General features: G+C 38.3%; 2 protein-coding genes across 2 annotated transcripts; both read right to left on the bottom strand.

The window, feature by feature from the left end:
- Positions 1-5,514: 5,514 nt before the first annotated feature.
- Positions 5,515-6,634, bottom strand: LOC105039696 (RING-H2 finger protein ATL78). Its single transcript, XM_010915948.4, has one exon. It carries the CDS (start codon positions 6,310-6,312, stop codon positions 5,767-5,769), a length of 546 nt encoding a protein of 181 aa, XP_010914250.1. The 5' UTR covers positions 6,313-6,634; the 3' UTR covers positions 5,515-5,766.
- A 1,897-nt stretch (positions 6,635-8,531) lies between these two features.
- On the bottom strand, positions 8,532-19,507 carry LOC105039695 (choline-phosphate cytidylyltransferase 2). The gene is made up of 8 exons (XM_010915947.4): positions 19,233-19,507; positions 17,918-18,031; positions 11,076-11,171; positions 10,803-10,845; positions 10,514-10,669; positions 10,249-10,329; positions 8,995-9,105; positions 8,532-8,910 (listed from the first exon to the last, which is right to left on the bottom strand). The coding sequence occupies exons 1-8, from the start codon at positions 19,370-19,372 to the stop codon at positions 8,818-8,820; spliced, it is 834 nt and encodes a 277-aa protein (XP_010914249.1). The 5' UTR covers positions 19,373-19,507; the 3' UTR covers positions 8,532-8,817.
- Positions 19,508-19,662: the final 155 nt, after the last annotated feature.

The following is a 19,662-nucleotide window of genomic DNA, read 5'->3' as shown; positions in this document are numbered from 1 at the left end:
ATAAGGAAGACAATATCCAATATATGAATAAAGGAGGCAGAGAGAGAGAGAGAGAGATCAAGAACCCACCCTTGGAAACCAAACCAGAAGAAGTGATCACAAACTGCTCGGAATTCACTTGAAAAGAAGAAAGACAGAGGGAAATTTACAATTTGGTGGCTCCGGGACAACAACCGACTGATGTTTTCTTCCAACTTTTGGCTCTTGGGAGCTGGATGGGACCAAAACAGTAAAAGTTCCTTTTTTTTTTTTTTGATGAATACCAAGACAGTAAAGCTAAGAGAAGGAAAAGAAGCGGAACATGGGACTGTAAAAAGGATGAGGACAGGGACTACATGTGAGGCAAAGATCGTGCGGTGGCCACAAGTAGTTATAGAGGCAGAGGGGAAGAAGAGATGGCTTTGGTGATCCAACTCCATGCAGCTGTTCCTCGAGGCCCCACAGCCCCCAAAGCTCCACCTCTGCTTAGTGACAAAATGCCTACCCACCCTCCTCTCCTTATCTTCTTTCTAATTTTTACATAGATTTGGTTTGTAGAGCAACTCACCCACGAAATAAGTTTCAAAGCCCTTTCACAGGAGATTCTTGAAAAGAATCTACAGTAACTTTTGGGCCTGCGAAGACGACCGCCGAGAGGAGAGAGGGCCGATGGAGTGGCTTCGAAGAGGACGGACGGCGTACGGTGTGGATGGATGCGGCAGCAGAGGGGAGCGGCGGACAGCGGTGCGGTGTGAACAGTGGGTGCGGTGCCGACAGCGGGTGCGGTGCCGGCGGTGGAGAATCGATGGAGATGGAGGTCGGGAGGAGAAACGGGAGAAATGGATGGCAGATAGATTAGGACACGGGAGAATGGGGGTCGGATTAAGCGAACCTAACTAATGACGTAAAAAAGTGTCGGTATTTTCTTTATTTAGCGACGTTTTTGCTAAAAACGTCGGCATTGACAACGCTGAAATTTTACGACGTTTTTAAGCGTCGTTGAAAATACGATACTTTTTAAAAGTGTCGGCAGGTCAGCACAACCCGCCGACGCTTTCAAAAAGCATCGGTAAAAGATGATGGTTAATTTTTTTTTTATTATAGTGTATGCTTGACTGATCGGACTATAACAATCTCCATCAACAAGGATGAATGGGATAGGCTAAAACAAAATTTTATAAAGATGATAGATTTAAATAAAAAATTTTGATAAACTTTAAAGTTATATATATGATAAGAAATAAAGTACGTGAAATTGAAAAATTACATCCCTTCAGGGCTCGGGAAAAAAAAATATTTAAAATAAATTATTTTTTTAATATAAAATTAAAATAAATCAAAATTAATAAAAAAATTTAAAAAAAAATAATTTAAGTTTTTCCTCCAAAATTCCTAACACAGATCAGGATAGATAATTGTTACGTTGACTACACTGGCGTCACTATTGAAGACCCGGTCCTTCTCCTAAGGGGATGCGAGCATCCTCTCGAAGTCCATTAAAGGGAAGATATCAGGCTCGACGATCGTCTACAGCATGTTTCAGGCTCCAATTGGTATAATCCAATCATTAAGTTTGAGGGGAAGTTCTCAAGCATCAATCGATCAAGAGGTGATCGATAACAACAATGTGAATTCGATGCAATAATTGAAGTTGATGGTCGCCGGAAATGGCACGAAGTGGGTGGCAGACTTTGCAGCATCGTTGGTATTTCCGCGGAAGATAGAGCATGTGCAGTACTTGTTCTACATGAAGAAGGATAAGAATCAGATACCGGGGCATGCCATCACCGGGGTGGTGAACAAAGCGGTGGTGGTGGAGTCGAAGGAGGCGGTCGATGCTGTGGTCTCGGTGATGGTGGATCAGAATTCCATGCTTGGGCCGAAGAACCTCTTGGCATAGAGGAAGGATCGAGGGGTCTTGCATGCATGCTAATGGTTTAGTGTAAAGAGTTGAGCTCAATATGTAGGAGAATATCTCATCCCCGTCGTTCTCACTCTTGTTTCTTCTTTATTTTTGGATAATAATTGAAATCAGGGTTACAAAATTTGATGTTAATTTTGGTGATTAACGAATATGTTGGAAGATGTTAATCCGGTTGGTGAAAATCTATGATTATTTGATTTTTATTTTGTTTTGTTTTGTTTTGTGGTTAATGAATGTAGAGATCTCACACGAGCACTCTCACTACATGAGTCAACATACGCACCGCCAATATTTTTGGAAATAATCTTCGTTTTTGTGAGAATTGTTAGGCATTTGGCTTCTGTTAAAAAGCCTTAATACTTTACTAATATTTCACCCCTCTTAAATAATAAAAGTGCATATATTAGATAATATTATGCATACTCCACAAGAATTGGAATCATCCTAGTTGAAAGGATCTTTCTGTAGTTTAGTAATGCCTATCTAACTAAGATATAAGTCATTGAATTACATATCATTTTTCCACCTTTCATGTTTCTACATTTTATTTCCTTTAATAGTATGCCTGTTATGGGGTCATATATATATATTTATAGGGTAGACTAAAAGTGCCTCTCTGCTTGGGCCTTCAGCATGTCCTAGGACCTTTGGTATTGCACCTTTCTATTTTAGGGTGCCTGTGAGATTGAAATTTTTTGTGTTGCGGTTTTCTTCTGTTTCTTTTCTCTCCTCTTAGTAAAGTTTTTGCTGATTGTCTCCACCCATGGACATAGGTCATAAGCCGAACCACATAAATCTCTCTCTCTCTCTCTCTCTGCCTGGGCGTGCACTTTGCTTTCTCTAGATGTATCCTTTTTACATAACTAAATAATTTTCTATAATACAACGCATAGTTTAACAATCATTTTCTAATTGTTCTTTCAGAATCGTGCTAAACCTCTTTAAATTATATGGTGATCTCGAACATGTTTTAGACTAACTTGTTTAATTTGCTACAGTGTAACTACCTTTATTACTATTTCTTATATAGTATGCTGACATTTCACAATTACTAATTATATACTATTTCAATTTTCCTATTATGAATGTCGTGCATTTTATTGATCTGGCTTGCACATATCAGGGGTGCTCCAATTTTTGATTAAAACCATTCATGTATTACTATGACTTGAATGTAGCACTGAAAAGAACAATAACATTTTCAATGGCCTTTCTATAGTTTCTAGGGAACGAATGGCAGGATTGTTAGTCTCAACTGCACTTTAAAAGGCTTTTGTGCCCTCTTGAAAGTGATAAATCTCCACTATCATAATCATAATGGAATACAAAGCTTTGTTATCAGAGGATGGAACAAGGGGAAGGATTGTGCATGGCTCATCCAGAGGGTGCCCACATTCCACCTTTGTTTGTTTAATGAGTGCATATCTGTTAGATCCTTTTGGCTTCATCTAGATTTATATATTTTGGAACAAATTATGCAATATAAGGGATTAATTTGCAAGCAAAATTAAAGTATAATTTTGCATAATTTGTTAAGGGATTAATTTGCAAGCAAAATTAAAATATAAAGGAATCTAATGAAACTAAAGGCTAGTGTGAGACATAATTATTGCTGTGTTGTATTGGTTGGTTTGAAAAGAATAGAATCATTCAACTTTCAAGGCATGCCAATCCTTACTAAGATTTTCTTCTTTCTTTTCCAATCAGCAAGAACTGCAACTAGCAAAGTAAAGCCATAGATGATAACGACGAAGCACTAGTCCTAAAGAATGATAACCTAAATATCAACTTGGTGTAGGGGCCCAAAGGCGGATCTAGTGCTGACAACCACTTGCATTCGTTTAGAAGCTCTTCTTAATATAGATAGCAATTCGTGGACTTTATTTAGTGGACGGTTTCATTGCTTTGTTACTGGTTAATTTTTCCCCCGACAAAGCCATGTAAAAGATAACCCACTTATCTATCCTATATCAGGAGGAGGAAGAAAAGGAGAGATAACATACAAGGAATTCAAATTAGATAACCACTTAGCGACTAAATCTTAAAACGGCCAACGTGATATACGTGTATACTTAATTAGCACATCAGATCACCTTTCGTTTGTTCTCTCTTTATAAACGCACGCACGTACGCACACATATAGATAATGGAGGGAGGGAGGGGGAGAGAGAGAGTAGTCTTAGTGCTTGTGAATGTTCAGGATCATTATTTTGTTGCCGTGGAGTACATCTTAAAAGAAATTATATCCTACGCTGCTACACTACATGCACCATGTGATTATGCATGCAGATAATCACAGCTGCTCGTTTGTACAATGATACATCGAATTGAATACTTGATAAATAAGACCTATAGAAATACTTAGCTGTGATTGGATACATATACTATCACGTGATATGCGTCATATAGGATATATCTAGTATATTAATCCATGAGATGTGCAGGCCTCCTCCATCTTCCTCCTCCCCCGCAGCTTCTCCTCTATGCACCCCACCACCACCCCTATGGGCACAGCCCGCGGCTTCTCTTCTACGGGCTCCCCCTCCCCGCCCTTCTCGCCGACAGCCTGCGGCTTCTCTGCGGTTTTCTCTCATGCCTCCTCCATCTTCGCTGGCCCACGGAGGTGGGCCTTCTCCATCCTCCTCTAGCTTTTGCTGGGGTCTCGCTCACACACGGCGTGCTCCGACTTTCATCGAGATACTGCGGGTGAATAGGAAATCCTCTATGAAGCGGACGAACAGGGAAGCGCAAGAGGACAGGGAAGTTTTGGCACCTGGGCGCTACTTTTTCTTGTCCACATGTCTCCCTCTTCCTCTCCCTAATAAACCACGTGTCAAACGGGAGGCTTCTCCATTGAGAGGCCTATATATATATATATATATATATATATATATATATGTATATATATCCCTAATAAACCACGTGTCAAACGGGAGGCTTCTCCATTGGGAGGCCTCTATATATATATATTAAATTTCTTCAATTTCTAGTCCAATGTTGTTGAAGGGCAGAGGAGGTAAAATGAGCTGCTATGTTTTATCCTTGTGCATATGTACTCGTCACCAACCCTTTCTACCCTTGTGACACCTTTTGGAGATGATCTCTCCAAACAAACGATAGTGTATGCTTGCTAGCGCAGCAATTGCTAGTCCTACACTTCCACCCGTAAGAGATCATACCTGACATGGCCAAGCCGCCAACTCGCAATGGTGTCACAATGATGCATATGCCAAGGTAATTATTTTACTTTGTTCTGTTGGTCAAATGCTAGATTAATAACGAGAGAATATAGATCAGAAAACCTGGTCCCAAGTTCAAGACTCAGAATCTATCTTGCCCAAAATATTCTCATCCTAGCTCGTGGAATTAATCCAGAAAGCAACACAGAAACCAGGATGACTCGGAGGTCAACTTCATATCTTTATGGTGATATATATCATCAAGTGGCTCCTTAGTGGAGGTGCATCACTCTCCATGGATAACAATGAACCCTTCCTTTGTTGCACCACCAAACAAAACTGCCTCACCAGTGAGTGACTGATGAGCGAGCGTGTGTGTGTGTATGATAGAGAGAGAGAGAGAGAGAGCTTCATGCCGTCTTATTGCTTAGCTTCATCCATAAACACTGCTCATAATTATCTTAATTAACACCCTAAAGGATATGGTTATAGATCGAAAACTTTTGTAGGACTACTCCTCTCAAAAGAGTGCTTGCTTAATTGCAGACACTACCAGTTAAAAAGTTATACAGGAAGGTTAACGCAGAGTTATTTAGAGAACTAAATATATATATATATATATATATATATATATATACAGAGCTACAAGACTTCTCTCACACCCCTATAACGTTGGCATGGTCATCATGGATCAATTGCAATCTCTAGAGGAGGATCATCAGTACTGTGGGATGAGAGGCGGTGCCGGCACGTCGGGCAGGAGCAGTGCGACAGCAGCCACGTGTCGATGCACCCGACGTGGAACCGGTGGCTGCAGGCAGGCAGCACCCGGATCTTCTCCCCGTCGGCGAAGTCCGATAGGCAGATGGCACAGCCAGGTGGTGGTGGAGCAGGCGAGCCCGATGACGGCGGTGGTGGGGCGATGTAGGTGGCGACGGGGAGTGCAATGACGTCCTCGCGCTTCAGGCCTGCGTTCATGCGGCGGTGCGCGACCCATCCGACGGGCTCGGTGAGGGCACGGCGAGTGCATCGAAGAACGCATTGGAGCATGGAGTTCACGCCGAGTGCGCAGACGAGTGCGCAAATCATGGCAGCAAGGATGACGACAACGTCATAGTCGAGGGAAGAAGCCTCGCCACGGGTTTTGCGAGGGGGAGTCGTGGGGCTGTGGGTGGGGGACAGGGTGAGGAGGGAGAGGTTGAGGCAATTTGAGATGTAAGGCTCTTCCATAGGGTTAATTGGAGATAGAATAGAGAACGGGGAAAGAGGGAAGGGGAGGGGAGAGGGAGGACCACAGCATGGGAAGAGTTTAGGAGGTCGGTGGTTGTGTGGACCTCAAAAGATGGTGGTGGTGGTGGTGGTGAAGAGTAGTGTTGGGGAAGAAGGTCGTGGCATGGGATATGCTAGTGTGATAAGCCACTAACACATTTTTGGAGGTAATGCGCTTGAAAGGGGATGGCATCTTGGGCCTTTGGATTTGTGCCTATTTTGGACCCTAGCTCTTTTCAGATTTATACCTCTGTTTACTCTTTTTTATGAGGATAAAAATAAATCAGATAATATCCCTCTAAATTTATTTTAGTATCAAAATTATTAAAAATAGATAAAAATTTAAACATCCAACTAATATTCAGATTCATATCTATATTCATAAAAAAAAAAAATAGATATAAATATGGATAGATAACTCATATATGTATCCGATTATATTTGTAATTTTATTTAATTTTATATAATATTTATAAATTTTTAAAAAATATATATAATCAGATTAATATCCTATTAACTTGATTCATTATTCATTCAGTAATATCTTCAAGTCTGTGGTTATAAAGTTCAATCATCCAACTTATATCTATATTTATATCAATACTTCATACATCTAATTTATATCAATATGTATTTAAAATAATATAGATACATGATTAATACCTATACCCATAACTGTATTCATCAAATAAAATGAATATGGATATGTATGCCAGCATGTGATCCAGTTTTTGTCCTACTTTTCTAAGCTAAAATCAACCATTTGAACCTTTTCTTCATCTGATCAAGACTTAGTTTATATTTATATTAAACTAGTTTTGATCCCGTGGAAAGGTTCTACTGATGGCTTTTGTGAGCTTTTTTCTAGTTGAAGGCTTGACCATCCCAACTAATTAACAGGGAAATTACATTGAACTTAGATTATAGGTCTTCTATAGGGATAACCCATGTTAATCCCAAGGCTAATCCGGGAACAGCATTAATGCATTACTCATTCTGGAAGCTTGGAAAGGCTTCTATTTCACTTGCTATTGGAGATGGGAATCCAATCACCCCAACCTGCCAGAATAGAACTAAATCTTTCTTTTTCCCTGGAAAGTGAATGGTGATATTTTATTATTAGAATAATGCAACTTATCTCTTTTCAATACTTGGTGCACGTGTTGATTTGTGCACCTAAATGACACATCATTAGAAGGATAGGACAGCATACGATAACAATATTCTCTCAATTGATGAAAGATTATCATTTTTTTTCTTGTTCTTTTCCTCTTAGCACAATGATTCTCCAATTTATTATCCATAAGTAAACTAATTGAAGATTATCAATTATTCTCGAATTATACATGTATTTTATTTTTTATTAACAAGTTATTTGCAACTAACTTTAAGAAATCTCTGTAAGCTTCTTTTAATTCAATAAAAGAAAAAAGAAAGGTATCTCAATGGGAAAGCTACAAACCAGGACACCGGTCATGCAAAATTGAAATGGAAAGCTGAAGAACTTGTGAAACTAATAGTATCGGAATACCTTCAGCAAAGTACATTGATGAATATATCAAAAGTTCCATGACACCAGACGATGTGCTAAAAATAAGATTAAATTTCAATCTAATTTTAATATAAAGTAATTAAAACCCATAGCAATATAAAATAAGAAAGGTCCAACTTTTCAAACAATGTATTGATATTCATATCAGCCAATGCCTCCGGGATGCCAGTTTACAATCAATCAAGAGAATAAAAAGCCATGCTAATTTGCACCTAAACCATGCTTTCACCTGAATCATGCTCGATAAGCCATGCCTGACATGACCTTTAACCAGCTTCAGAACCCAAATTCCATCCTCTTTAATCGGTCAAATACATTATATAGTGCAATATAGTATGACGTCTAAGCTATCAGTGAAATTTTTTATGACAACAATGTGAGCAAGTCCCTTACGTATAGCAGTCATGCATGGTAAATATAATCTAGAAGAAAGAATGAATGGGTAATGCTCCAGTTTCATGTCCCTCCCCACCATGGGGAAATTTCTAGGTTCATCTTGGGTGGCAAATCCTAAAATATTTGGATCCAGGTAATTTACCTTGGGAGATCTTTCTTGCCTTACGTCCAAAATTTAAGGGAGAGAAAAAAAGGAAACATCATTAGCCATACTGTGTTGCAGCAAACAGAATTTGAAAGTAAAAACTTTCAATATTTTGGATAACTTCAGCAACAGAAATAAGAGCAAGCTTCCATTCTTTTGTAATACAACATGACTAAAGCGAACACCAATCAAATCACCCACTGATGGTAAACTGGTGGCAGCAGACATGAGACAGAGAGGATACAGTTTGGGTGGTATGGTCATGCGGGATAAAGCTATGACAGTCTGTCTCTTGGTACGCCATTTTCCTAAAGTAACATCACAAAAAGCATTCCAATTTACGTCTAAATATATAGCAAATTAGACTGCTACTCTACTCTTCTTCATCCTCATACTGCAACAAGCTGAAATCACTTGTTTGCCCCCTCTTCAAGCTTTCCTGAATTCTTTCTTTGATGGCCGTACCCTAGGAACTCAACAGAGCAATCAATACAGAGACAGAATCAGAAAAAAAATCTGAAATTGTAACAATTTAAGCATAAAACCTCACCATTGAATGGCATCCTTCCTCAAACTTCTCGAGGAAACCAGCAACCCAGCGATCTGCATTTTCTACCCACTCATCATGCAGCATACTTGCAGTTTTTGCTACCGTTTGCAACTGAAAAGGAGCTCCAGAAGTCAATTGCAAAAAAGGATGAAATGTAAATGAACAGATCAAAAGATAAATCACCTGTAAAACTTTCACAAATGATGAACAATGAATGGAAATCATGGAAGTTCCCTGATAGAAGAGAAAGGCTAGGTATGCTCTTGAAAGTTTGGTGCACAAGTTAAAATGTTCCATGCTGAATCTACAAAACAATGGAGTTGGCCCTAGGGCTCTTACGAAAGTTGCTTGCAACCATGTAAGGCAGAAAGAGACGCGAACATCATGAAGAAAAAGCAAATATTGGAATCACTCTTTGAACTGTGAGGGATCCAAGCATCCAATATGCAGTCACAAGTTTATATAATTGAACAATTCAATGCTTAATTCCTTCCAAGGAAACATTAAGTAAAAACAGGGCCTCCCAAGAAACTGGGAGAGCCACTTGCCACATGGGAAAACTAGCCTTGCTGGCTATGCAGTTTAAGCTCATTCAACAAGAAAAAAGCTGCAGGACCCTACCAGGTCACTGATAACATCAGGAAGAAAAAAAAGAAATATAAAATTCAATAGTATCATAAGGACCACATGTCTTGAAAAATGCATCAACTTATTTATTGTTTTAGTTAAACATTGCAGAACATGTTGGATTTTAATTTACCAAGGTCATCACAATTAAAAAGTTCTGGATCAAACACTTGCCGCTAACTATTACAACTGGATTATTAAAAAGTTCTGGAAAATGAAAGAATTAAATGTGATGAGTCAAATAGCCCTCTCTGTCATGGTGGATACCAAAGATTGTTAATTTGTATTGGACCAGGCTCATGTCAGCAAAAGACTGACACAACTTAAATTACGAATTACAAACAATTTAACCATTATATATGCAGACAGCCAAGCACAAAGAGGCTCAACGTAACTAAAGAAGATGACAAAGCCTGTTCCTACCGAACTTCTGTCTATCTGAGCCAAGGACAGATGAAGCTAGCCCTGGTTGGATCCAAATTCAAGTCATAATTAGACTGGTGCTGGGCTTTTGCCTTATGTGGACTCAGCACATTCAAAGTTGTTTTTTTTTTCCTTTTCTTCCTGGAAATCTAAACCTTCTAACTTAATATGTAATGTATTCTAGTCTAATATGGAGGATAATACCTTTTCCTCTACTTTTTCTCGCTGCTTCTTCATATTATCTTGCAAGTTTTTCAACCTCATGTTCACTCTTAACCGCTTTTCCTGAAAGAAAATCAAAATTATGGAAGCTCAGCCACCTCACCCACATAAAAGTTGCCACAACAAGTAATCATCAGAAAAGTGGCTTGTACCATAAGAACATAAACCATCAGTAATTAGGTTCTCACAGAAAAATAATCATCTATCCTGCTAGCACATGATGATAGACAGTTCAAATATAACATACCTTCACATAGCTGACCCCAAGGTCCTTCCTGGTGTATCCTCTGGCCAAGTTGCGCATTACATACTGGTTATAGTCTTTAACTATTCTCATTATAATATCAGATGTTGATATTCCTTCTGTGCGCTTTGTCTCCTTAAATTTACCAATGGACTTGACCTGCCAATCATAGACTAATCTACTGATGTCTGATGGAAAACAGAACTAAGTGATGTTCAATGCATAGACTTAACAATATAGATGAAATAGCATGCAGATGCACATACACAAAAAGGTCATTCAGAATACTCACAAATTCATAGACATCCTTCCCAGCTCCACTTGCATCTGCATATCTATATAGATTTGATAAAACAAAGAAAGTGCATCTTCTCATTAAAATATTCAAGGACTGGATAGAGATAATTAGTTAGTAAGATTACATCATATACGGGAAACTAAACAAATAGAATGCAAGTGAGAATATGTTTAAAATTCATACTACATAAGCATCAATATTTTACTAGCTAAAATCCATTGACAAATCATATGGACCATGCACTGCATTTGGGTTGAATGACCTTACGGGAGGGAGTCATGCGCTACAAAATCAATCTTGTGCTTGTCAAGGAACTCCTTTGTGAGCACCCAAGGAGCATCAGGAATAACTTCATCAACCCATCTGATTAAAAAAAAAGAAAACAAGAGATAACAAGATGGATAATTATAAGTTCTTCTAGATTTCCAAAAATGCAGAGTAAATAAATTTTTTCTTCTCATTATTCAATTGCTGAATAAGAAAAACTCAGAACATGTCTTTCATCCAATCCCTAAAGAAGCCATCTAACAGACACAAGCACAGCATGCTGCATCTTCGAATTTCGCAAGTTCAATAAGAGCCCTTAAGATGTAAATGCAACAAGAAGAACAAAGGGAAACTCCAAGCAAAGAATAACTTTGGAACGTATGGCATACAATTCATCTAGTCATTCTGCTCCCTTGATTTTTATTTCTTGTTTCTTGATTCAATTTTTAGGTTTTATCTACACAGTTATTGCACATTCAATGATGTTGCCCTTTTATACGGAGGTTGCTCTGTAATATCTTCTTTTTCTTTTAAGAAGAGAATGTATTAACTGCTGCAAAAATGCACATATCAATGTCTCAAGTTAACAATAATAATATTAATATCCATAGTAAAATAAAAGGCAGCATCCCCATTGAATATCAACAATTATTCTGGAAATATTATAATAAGTTGGCATCTTATCATACTGTTTTCTGTGGAAAAAACTTCCCCTACAACACACTTCATAAGCATGCCTTCTATATAAAGCAATAATTAATGGCATATCAGTGTTACACAAACTATCAACATTCAACTACACAAACATTGGGAATTTGATTAAATATTCTTGAATCCATTTGACTGATATGACTGCAGTGCACCTAAGCCATGTTAATATACACATTTTGATTACAAGTTGAGATTGCAATACAACCAAGTCTCAGTTGAAGATGTAAAATCACTATTTTAAAGAACACCAGGAACAACAACACAGAGAGAGAGAGAGAGGGAGAGAGATCCATTCTTCAGAAGCATTAATAAGAAGATCGAAATAAAAGGTTGTACGTTTTGGGCAAAAGAAGAATCAGAACATTGTTAACCTTGATCCATGGGACAAACTCATAAGGTAAGTGAAAACCAGAAGTTTACAATAAAGTTGTTAGCAGTCAAAGAAATGCATCATAGAGGCCATATGCCTAAATAAGCACCAGAAGAAAATCATTGAAGGGTCCTAATACTAAACAAAATAAGATTACTATTCGAAATCTTCCGATCAACTAGAAGGACAACCATGGAATTCCAATAAAATGTTAAGGGAAGTTATATAAACAAAGTAATCATGTTTTACATATCTAAAAACTCAGTAGAATCAAGCTCTTTTAGTTTTGGTGATTCTTAGCTGTTAAAAGATTTTCCTTCTATTATTAGAAAACTATTCATTTTATGCTGTGTTTGACACCATTGTTAATTTTCTGTTTCATTTCTTGGCTTTGTTTCTGATTGTTTTGGTTTTGTTTTCAACACTATGAAAGTAGAAATATGTTCGGTAGTTAGCAATGTTTTTAGTTTCAAAATAAAAACAATAATGTTTAATGGTAGTGGCACAAGAAATGGCGAAAAACCTAGGGGCAGTGATGGTGCATAGTGGATGGCAGTGGGAGCAATGGTGTTAAGAGAGGGATGTGGTGGTGATAGCAGCAGAGGGGCAATGATTGTAATGATAATGAAAATCGTTGCAGCGGCGAAGGTGGTGCCCCTGTTGATGATGGAGAGGTGGTGGAGATTGTGGCTGGGGGGTTATGACCATAGCAACAGCAATGGTGATGACCTGGTGGCTGGTGGCAAAGGTAAAGGTGGTGGTAGCGGCACTAATGATGGAGTGGCAGTAGCAGTATAGGAGGTGGATGTGAAGGTTAAGGAAAACATTATTGTGTTACTTTTATTTTCAAAAATTTTGATAGTCCAAAATTTTCATTTTTAACAATTTTAGTAACTTTACAAGTAGCTTTTAGAAACAAGTAGCAAAAACATCATTCTGCCAGATCTTGTTTCATCTGTTTATAAAAATAGAAAGAAGGAAATGATAGAAATCAAATAGCATACTAGTGATCACTTAAAGGCATCAATAATAGGACTAGAAATGGGACAGGCTTGCATTGGGCCACCCCCATGCCAGGTTTTATTCCAATACCTCAAGCAAAGTATGTGAAGTCAAAATGCATTGCAAAAACTAGGCCCATCTGGTCAAAAGAAGTGCTGTGGAGAAGCAGGGGCGGCACTGATGAAGGAAGTCCGACTTCCGGGATACACATACAAAAATCAAATTGCAATGGAAACTAAACTGATCTAGATTTAAAATCTTTTTAAATCAAGCATGCATACATACTATAAATCTAATCCACATATGGCCAGGAGCATTCAAATGCTGAAATTAAGATTATGAAATTTAAGAATTAGATTAGAGATTTCACTTTGTGCGGATCGTTGATCTCTGCAGCTGATGATCGTGGTATACTCCGAGGTTCCTCGATTAGCCGCACACGCATCCGGTCTCTATGGATATCCACTCAGGATCGATTTAGGACTATCCACTTCGATTAGGATTCTTTATCTCCACGATGGATCTGCATGCACTTTGATCAATGATCAACTCTTGATCCTGGATCAGTGGATCAACTCTTAATCCTAGATCTTCGGATCAACTCTTGATCTTAGATCTGATTTCTCTCCTCTTGCGTAGATCTGGATCTCCTCTTGCTTGGCGTAGATTTACATCAACATCTTTTGATGTGTAGAAGCGATATGATGCCCAGCACCTTGGGTGTCTAGATCTCCAAGGATGCCTAACTTCTTTAGGCATGAGATGAGAAGAGAGAAAAGAGATGGGACGTGTGAGGAGGAAGGCGTGAGATAGGGGCGTGGGATCACAAGGAGGGGCGCACAAAAACACTATTGGCGTGAGAGAATTAATTCACGTTGGAGATTTCATCTCTTAAGGGATTTAAATAAATAAGGAGTCCTAGGGCTTTAAGGATTTGACCAATCAAATGCTTAAAGCAGAAGGACTCTACTTCTCATAATTGGTGCCTTCCCATCAGATGATTTTCTGCCAAAATAAGATGGGGTGTGGCCCCTCTTATGATCTCATGCCTAGAAACCTAGTGCATGCCCCTTGGATCTCCTCCAAAAGAGGAATGCGCCTCCTCAATATCCTCATGCCGAGAGAAACCCTAGTGCCTCTCTTATGTTGATCCAGATGGGTGTGCACCCCTGGATCTCATCCAAAAGGGGGCACACGCCCCTTCTCATTCTTTTCACGTTAATTAATCATGCCCCTTCTCCACAAAAGTTCATGCCCTAGATAGATGAGATGAGGGCCAACTCTTCGTCCTCATCCTTATCCAAATTGTATGCATTGACTTGGTCAAAATCTCTATCCAATAGGAAGTCCAAGTTCAAAAAGGAATTGGATTTAACCATGAACTAGCATAATTTTCTAAACCCAATAGGATTTCACTAAATCCAAACCCAATTGGGACTTCACAAGCCCAATTGATCAATCCTAGATCAAATCCCTTATTTGTATGACCCCATAGGTTCAATTCTGTCTGCTAGTAAGATATATTATGATCTCCATCGTCAATATCATTGAAACACCATTCAATGGATTGAGACAATTTCAATTCAACCAATTAAAAATTATTCAATCATCAAAATAATTCTTATTGATCTCACAATCCACCAGTGATACTTAACAGTATGTAGTGGCAACCCAATAGAATTGAAAATGAACTTCTAAGTACAGTTACCATATAGTTCGATTTTTTTATCGTGAGTTTCGACAAAACGCAGATCAAGGATAACTCGTCAAATCCGTTCATCTATCATATGTCATATTTAATTGACTCGAGTCCATATGAAACTTTATGAAAACTCATTTCCATCATTCACCTACCATAGTCATGAATTTTAAGACTCAATTTTATGAACTGCATAAGACCTTTCCTTATCTACCAAGATCGATAGATCCCATCTTGGTACACATCCTATTCCTACAATAAACCTACTGTAGCCAATATACACCGCAAGATTCTGAATGGCTAGATAATTAAGTAATTGTGCAGTCAAACTATAGCAACCCCAATGTGAACAGCTGAGGCACCACAGGTCAAAGAACTATCTACACAACTGCAACGTCGAGTAAGTCACTGACAAGTAGGCAGCCATACCTTGATTTCTCGTACTGATCACGTTCAGTACCCTTGATCTCTATCAAGCACTGCACTCTCGCTCCAGTGTCTCCACACTGTAGACTCGAGACTCGTCTATCCGAAAAGAAAAGCGATCCGTATACCAATCTATCCGGATCATTCGCCGTCCTCATGATGATCCATCGATCAGGAGCATTTAGAAATTGACCCCAAATGATATGTGCCTCAAATTCTCAACTCTTAAGAATACGTGTCATTGTCGGGCCAACTCTTCGGACGATTCATGGATACAAAAATATACATAACATGAATGAAAAAATAATCCAATTTTATTAATTTCAAAAATTTAATTACACAATTATTCTCCAAAAAGTGTACATGTGTCAACCAATCTGTCTTCTAGAACATACATCTAACAATTGATAATGGAGAAGCAAAACAAGAAGTGGGTTAGGGCATAGTTATCGAAGCCGAACTGCAGATTTATCCATCTGGTTCATTGGTTCAGCTACTAGGTTAACTAATCAAACAATGAGCATTTTAAATTCCAAATTAAATTAAACTAGAATAGTTATATATCCAGGGTTTGAATCATCTCTTACTCTGAAATATGTAACAGTGGTGAAGAGACTAAAGTTGCCTTTATTAGATCTAGGGTTTGAATCTGCTTTTAGATTAAAAAAATTAAAGAAAAAGGCCAATCTGGGCCACCGAAACCCAACTGAGTTGGATCAAGTGAAACCAGCTAAGTCTGGCAGGTTTCACCAGGTTGAATACAAATCTAATCTCTTAAAGACCTGAATCGAACTAAGGCTCAGTTCACGGGATTTCTGGTCTGACGGGTTGGTCCGATGGTCTGGGTCTAGCAACCATGCATTAGGGTTATTAATTTATTATTGTGTAATGCATATGCCATGTGTGTGTATCCATCTATATATACATACAAACATAACTACATACATATATCAAAATAATGTGTATCTCATGTTGTATCCAGACTTCACACTGGGCCAGCCCCAAGCTAGGGTCAACCTGAGCCCAGTCCAAAGTCAACATGAACCAGGCACATTGCCACCCCTTACTGGAATAAGTCTTCAAAATACTAAAACTTTGGCCGATAGGTGCTTAAGACATTGTAGATCACCATGGATGAAACAATACCGATCATTACATGGATGTTCAGCAATATATTTTAACTATAAGGCATAACTAGATCAGCTATGCCTTATGAACATTAAACGCACCCCTACACACAGTATTTGCCTATTTAACACCAAAGCCATTCCACATGCAAGCAAATAAATGAACAGGCGAGTGCCTTCTAAATGGCTTTTCTAGTACAAAACCCACCAAATTCCTCCAGTCCCCAATGCATATTCCCATGATCAATTTCCGCTCTCACTACAGCATGAAAACTAACAAGAAATATCTTTATAATTAAAAGCTCCTCTTATCATCCTACTTCTAAATTTTTCACCCCACAAAAATTCAAATGGCCAACTCAAGATCATCCACCCTGCCACAAAACAAGTCACTAAGAGACAAAAGTTACAACGACCTGACAAGCCTATTCAAACCATCACTTTGGGGCCACAAGCATTGAAAGACAATTTTACATAACATTTCTAGAGAAAATATTCATCATCATACAGCTTTTCAACTATGTATAGATTCCCAAATAGTCACTCTCAAAAACATTAGTTCAACAAAAAGACCATCCAATTGGATCAGCCATCTATGCTTTTCTCTAAGTCATGTGCTAAGTCAAATGAAATGCGATTACTCATGGGTACAAAGTCTAGATATCCAATGTTGTCACTTACTACAAGTGGCATAAAGTTTCCATAAATGTCAAGCATGGTCCCTCCACAATCAATAAAAAATAAAGGCTCATGAAGAAAAAGTAACATCCATTCAATAACAAATTCCTACCTGACAATGGATCTCCCATTATGAATTCTTCAATTAAACTGTGAAATGTTTTTTCTGGACAGATTAGGACAAAAGTTCCCATGTTAACTAATAGTTTCTGGGTGCTTACTTTTTACTTAAACATCCAGTGTCAAAGAATAAAAGTTAAATTCCTAATGTCAGGCAATTCTCTATACCTTTTATTATTGTCCCCATTGTTATTTGGTAGCCAAATCTGCCTAAACAGTTCCAAGAGAGAATTAACACCTAGATCTAGCTCATGCGGCTCATATATTCACACATGATGATGTGTTCATCATCACAACCAGCTTTATCGCAAACTGGTTCTGCCTCGTCATTGCAGCCAGATTTGTGGAAGCCTCAGTCTGCCTTATGGCAAAAAATACTATGCTATGATGCAAGGTTCACCAAAGAAAGCAAAAGATACATAGTAACATCAACATGTCAAATGGTGCATGCACACAGAGTGCAGAAAGGCATGGAAGGAAAGCCCCTAGTAATATCACATGATATGTGTGTATTCACTGTTGAAGGTAAGACCATAAGATGCTCTTGCTGAATCGAATTGACAAGCATGATAACAAGAAAAAAAAAATTAAACATATTACTCAAATTAAAACCAAGTTCATTAAAAAAATAATGAAAAAAAATGAAAAGAGGATCGAGTATTGATGTAGGGCTAGACAATATTTGTGTGTAATAGGGCTAGACAATTACTTGCAATGACGAAGAGATTCATAACGCTCAGCTTCAATCATGACAGTCTTCCCCTTATATTTGTGTGTAACCTCATCATTGCAACAACCGACAAGAAGATACGTGTTTGGAAACCTATATCATAAAAAGAATCAATTAAAACTCAAATGCATTTAAAAGTCAAGCAACAATAAATTTATAAATTATAGAGGATGAAGTTCATAGAATTTAAGGAGAAGCATTAGCAACAAATAAAAGATGACTAACTGGTCAATTTAACGTATTCCCTGCACAATTGAAAATTATTTCTACAACTCTTTTTTCTTGCCACATTATCATAATAATAGCACATAGACATTCGAAATACAGTATGCACTGTAGGTGTTCAAAGCAAAGGTGCCATGCAACCAATTTTTCCACAGGTCTTTGATTTCAGCTTGCAGGTGGTACAGAGTACAAGAAGGAAAGAAGTTTGCGAAGCAGCTTTCAAAAGACCTTGATGGGTTCACGGATATAAAGATATAAAACACCGAGAATGCTAGAGTTTGCACATTGGGGCAATCAATTTGCTAGAAAATTACTAAGATATCTTCCACCGTGCTGACCTCATTAAATTAAAATTGACAAATGCCCCTAATCTTTCTCCATACAATGGCAACTAACAAAGAGAAATTATAAGAAATGCAACCAATAAAGGCTTGGAATCCTTCACCACCCCATTAATGAAGTCTTTCAGAAGAAAACTGGGCCCAGAATTAATCTCACATGCAAGGGGAGAATCAACCCCTAGTAACGATCAATTTACCATAAGATTAGATGTTCGAACACTTTATGAGGTGAACAAAACCGTAAGAACACTTACTATTCAGAGGATCATGACAAAACCGTAAGAACAACTAAACACCTCACAGCCAAAACACAATAAACATCCATCTGCACCAACATAGATATACAAAGCAGTCTAGGAAGCAAGTAGCCAAATGCAAACATGGAATCACCAAAAATAGACGAAGCTCGCATCGGCAATCCCTTAGAATACTTAATAAAAACACAAAAAGGATCAACCTTTCCCATCAAAAACTGCATATGACCGAAAATTCACAAATCCTAAAATCATAAATTACACGTACAAATATAAACCGAATTGCACTAAACAGAACCAGAACTGTAATCACTTGAAACTAGTGACAAGGACAAAAAGAAACGAACTTTCTCATCAAAGACTTCATGAAACCAAGAACCTTCGAAACCTATGACCACACAATCAAATCGTATAAGGAAATCAAATAGATATAGGGAAATCGAGAGAAGAAGCGAAGAAAGTGATTAGGGTTACGATTTCTTGGCCTGCTCGAGGGATCGGGCGTGGCCGAAGTGGAACAGATCGTATATGCCATCGGCGTAGACTCTGACGGGTCTCTCCCCTTCGCCCTCAACCTCCGGCTTCTCCTTCTTCTCCGGCGTCGGATCTGCCATGGGGGTTCGAAGCCGAATTCGCCGAGGGAGGAGGAAAAACCAACGGAGAGTTGGGCGAGAGAAGGATCACGGAGCGGGATTCTTATTTTTATTGCGTTATTTCTTTCTTCTATTTTTGGTATGCTAACAGGGACGCGTGAAAGGTTCCCTTAATGGGTTCGGAATAACGGTTTCTTTTTCTTTTTTATTTCTTTTGCTTTTTTATTTTTTATTTTTTAATTTTTTTTTCTTGCTTTTGCCTTGAGGAAGTTTTGAGAAACCATTAGCCACAGCATCAAGAGAATAGAGCT

The sequence above is a fragment of the Elaeis guineensis genome, chromosome 1 (assembly GCF_000442705.2).
Source record: "Elaeis guineensis isolate ETL-2024a chromosome 1, EG11, whole genome shotgun sequence".
Classification (NCBI taxonomy): Eukaryota; Viridiplantae; Streptophyta; class Magnoliopsida; order Arecales; family Arecaceae; genus Elaeis; species Elaeis guineensis.
Note: the sequence above shows the minus strand (reverse complement) of the source record. Positions and strands in the feature narration are given on the sequence as shown.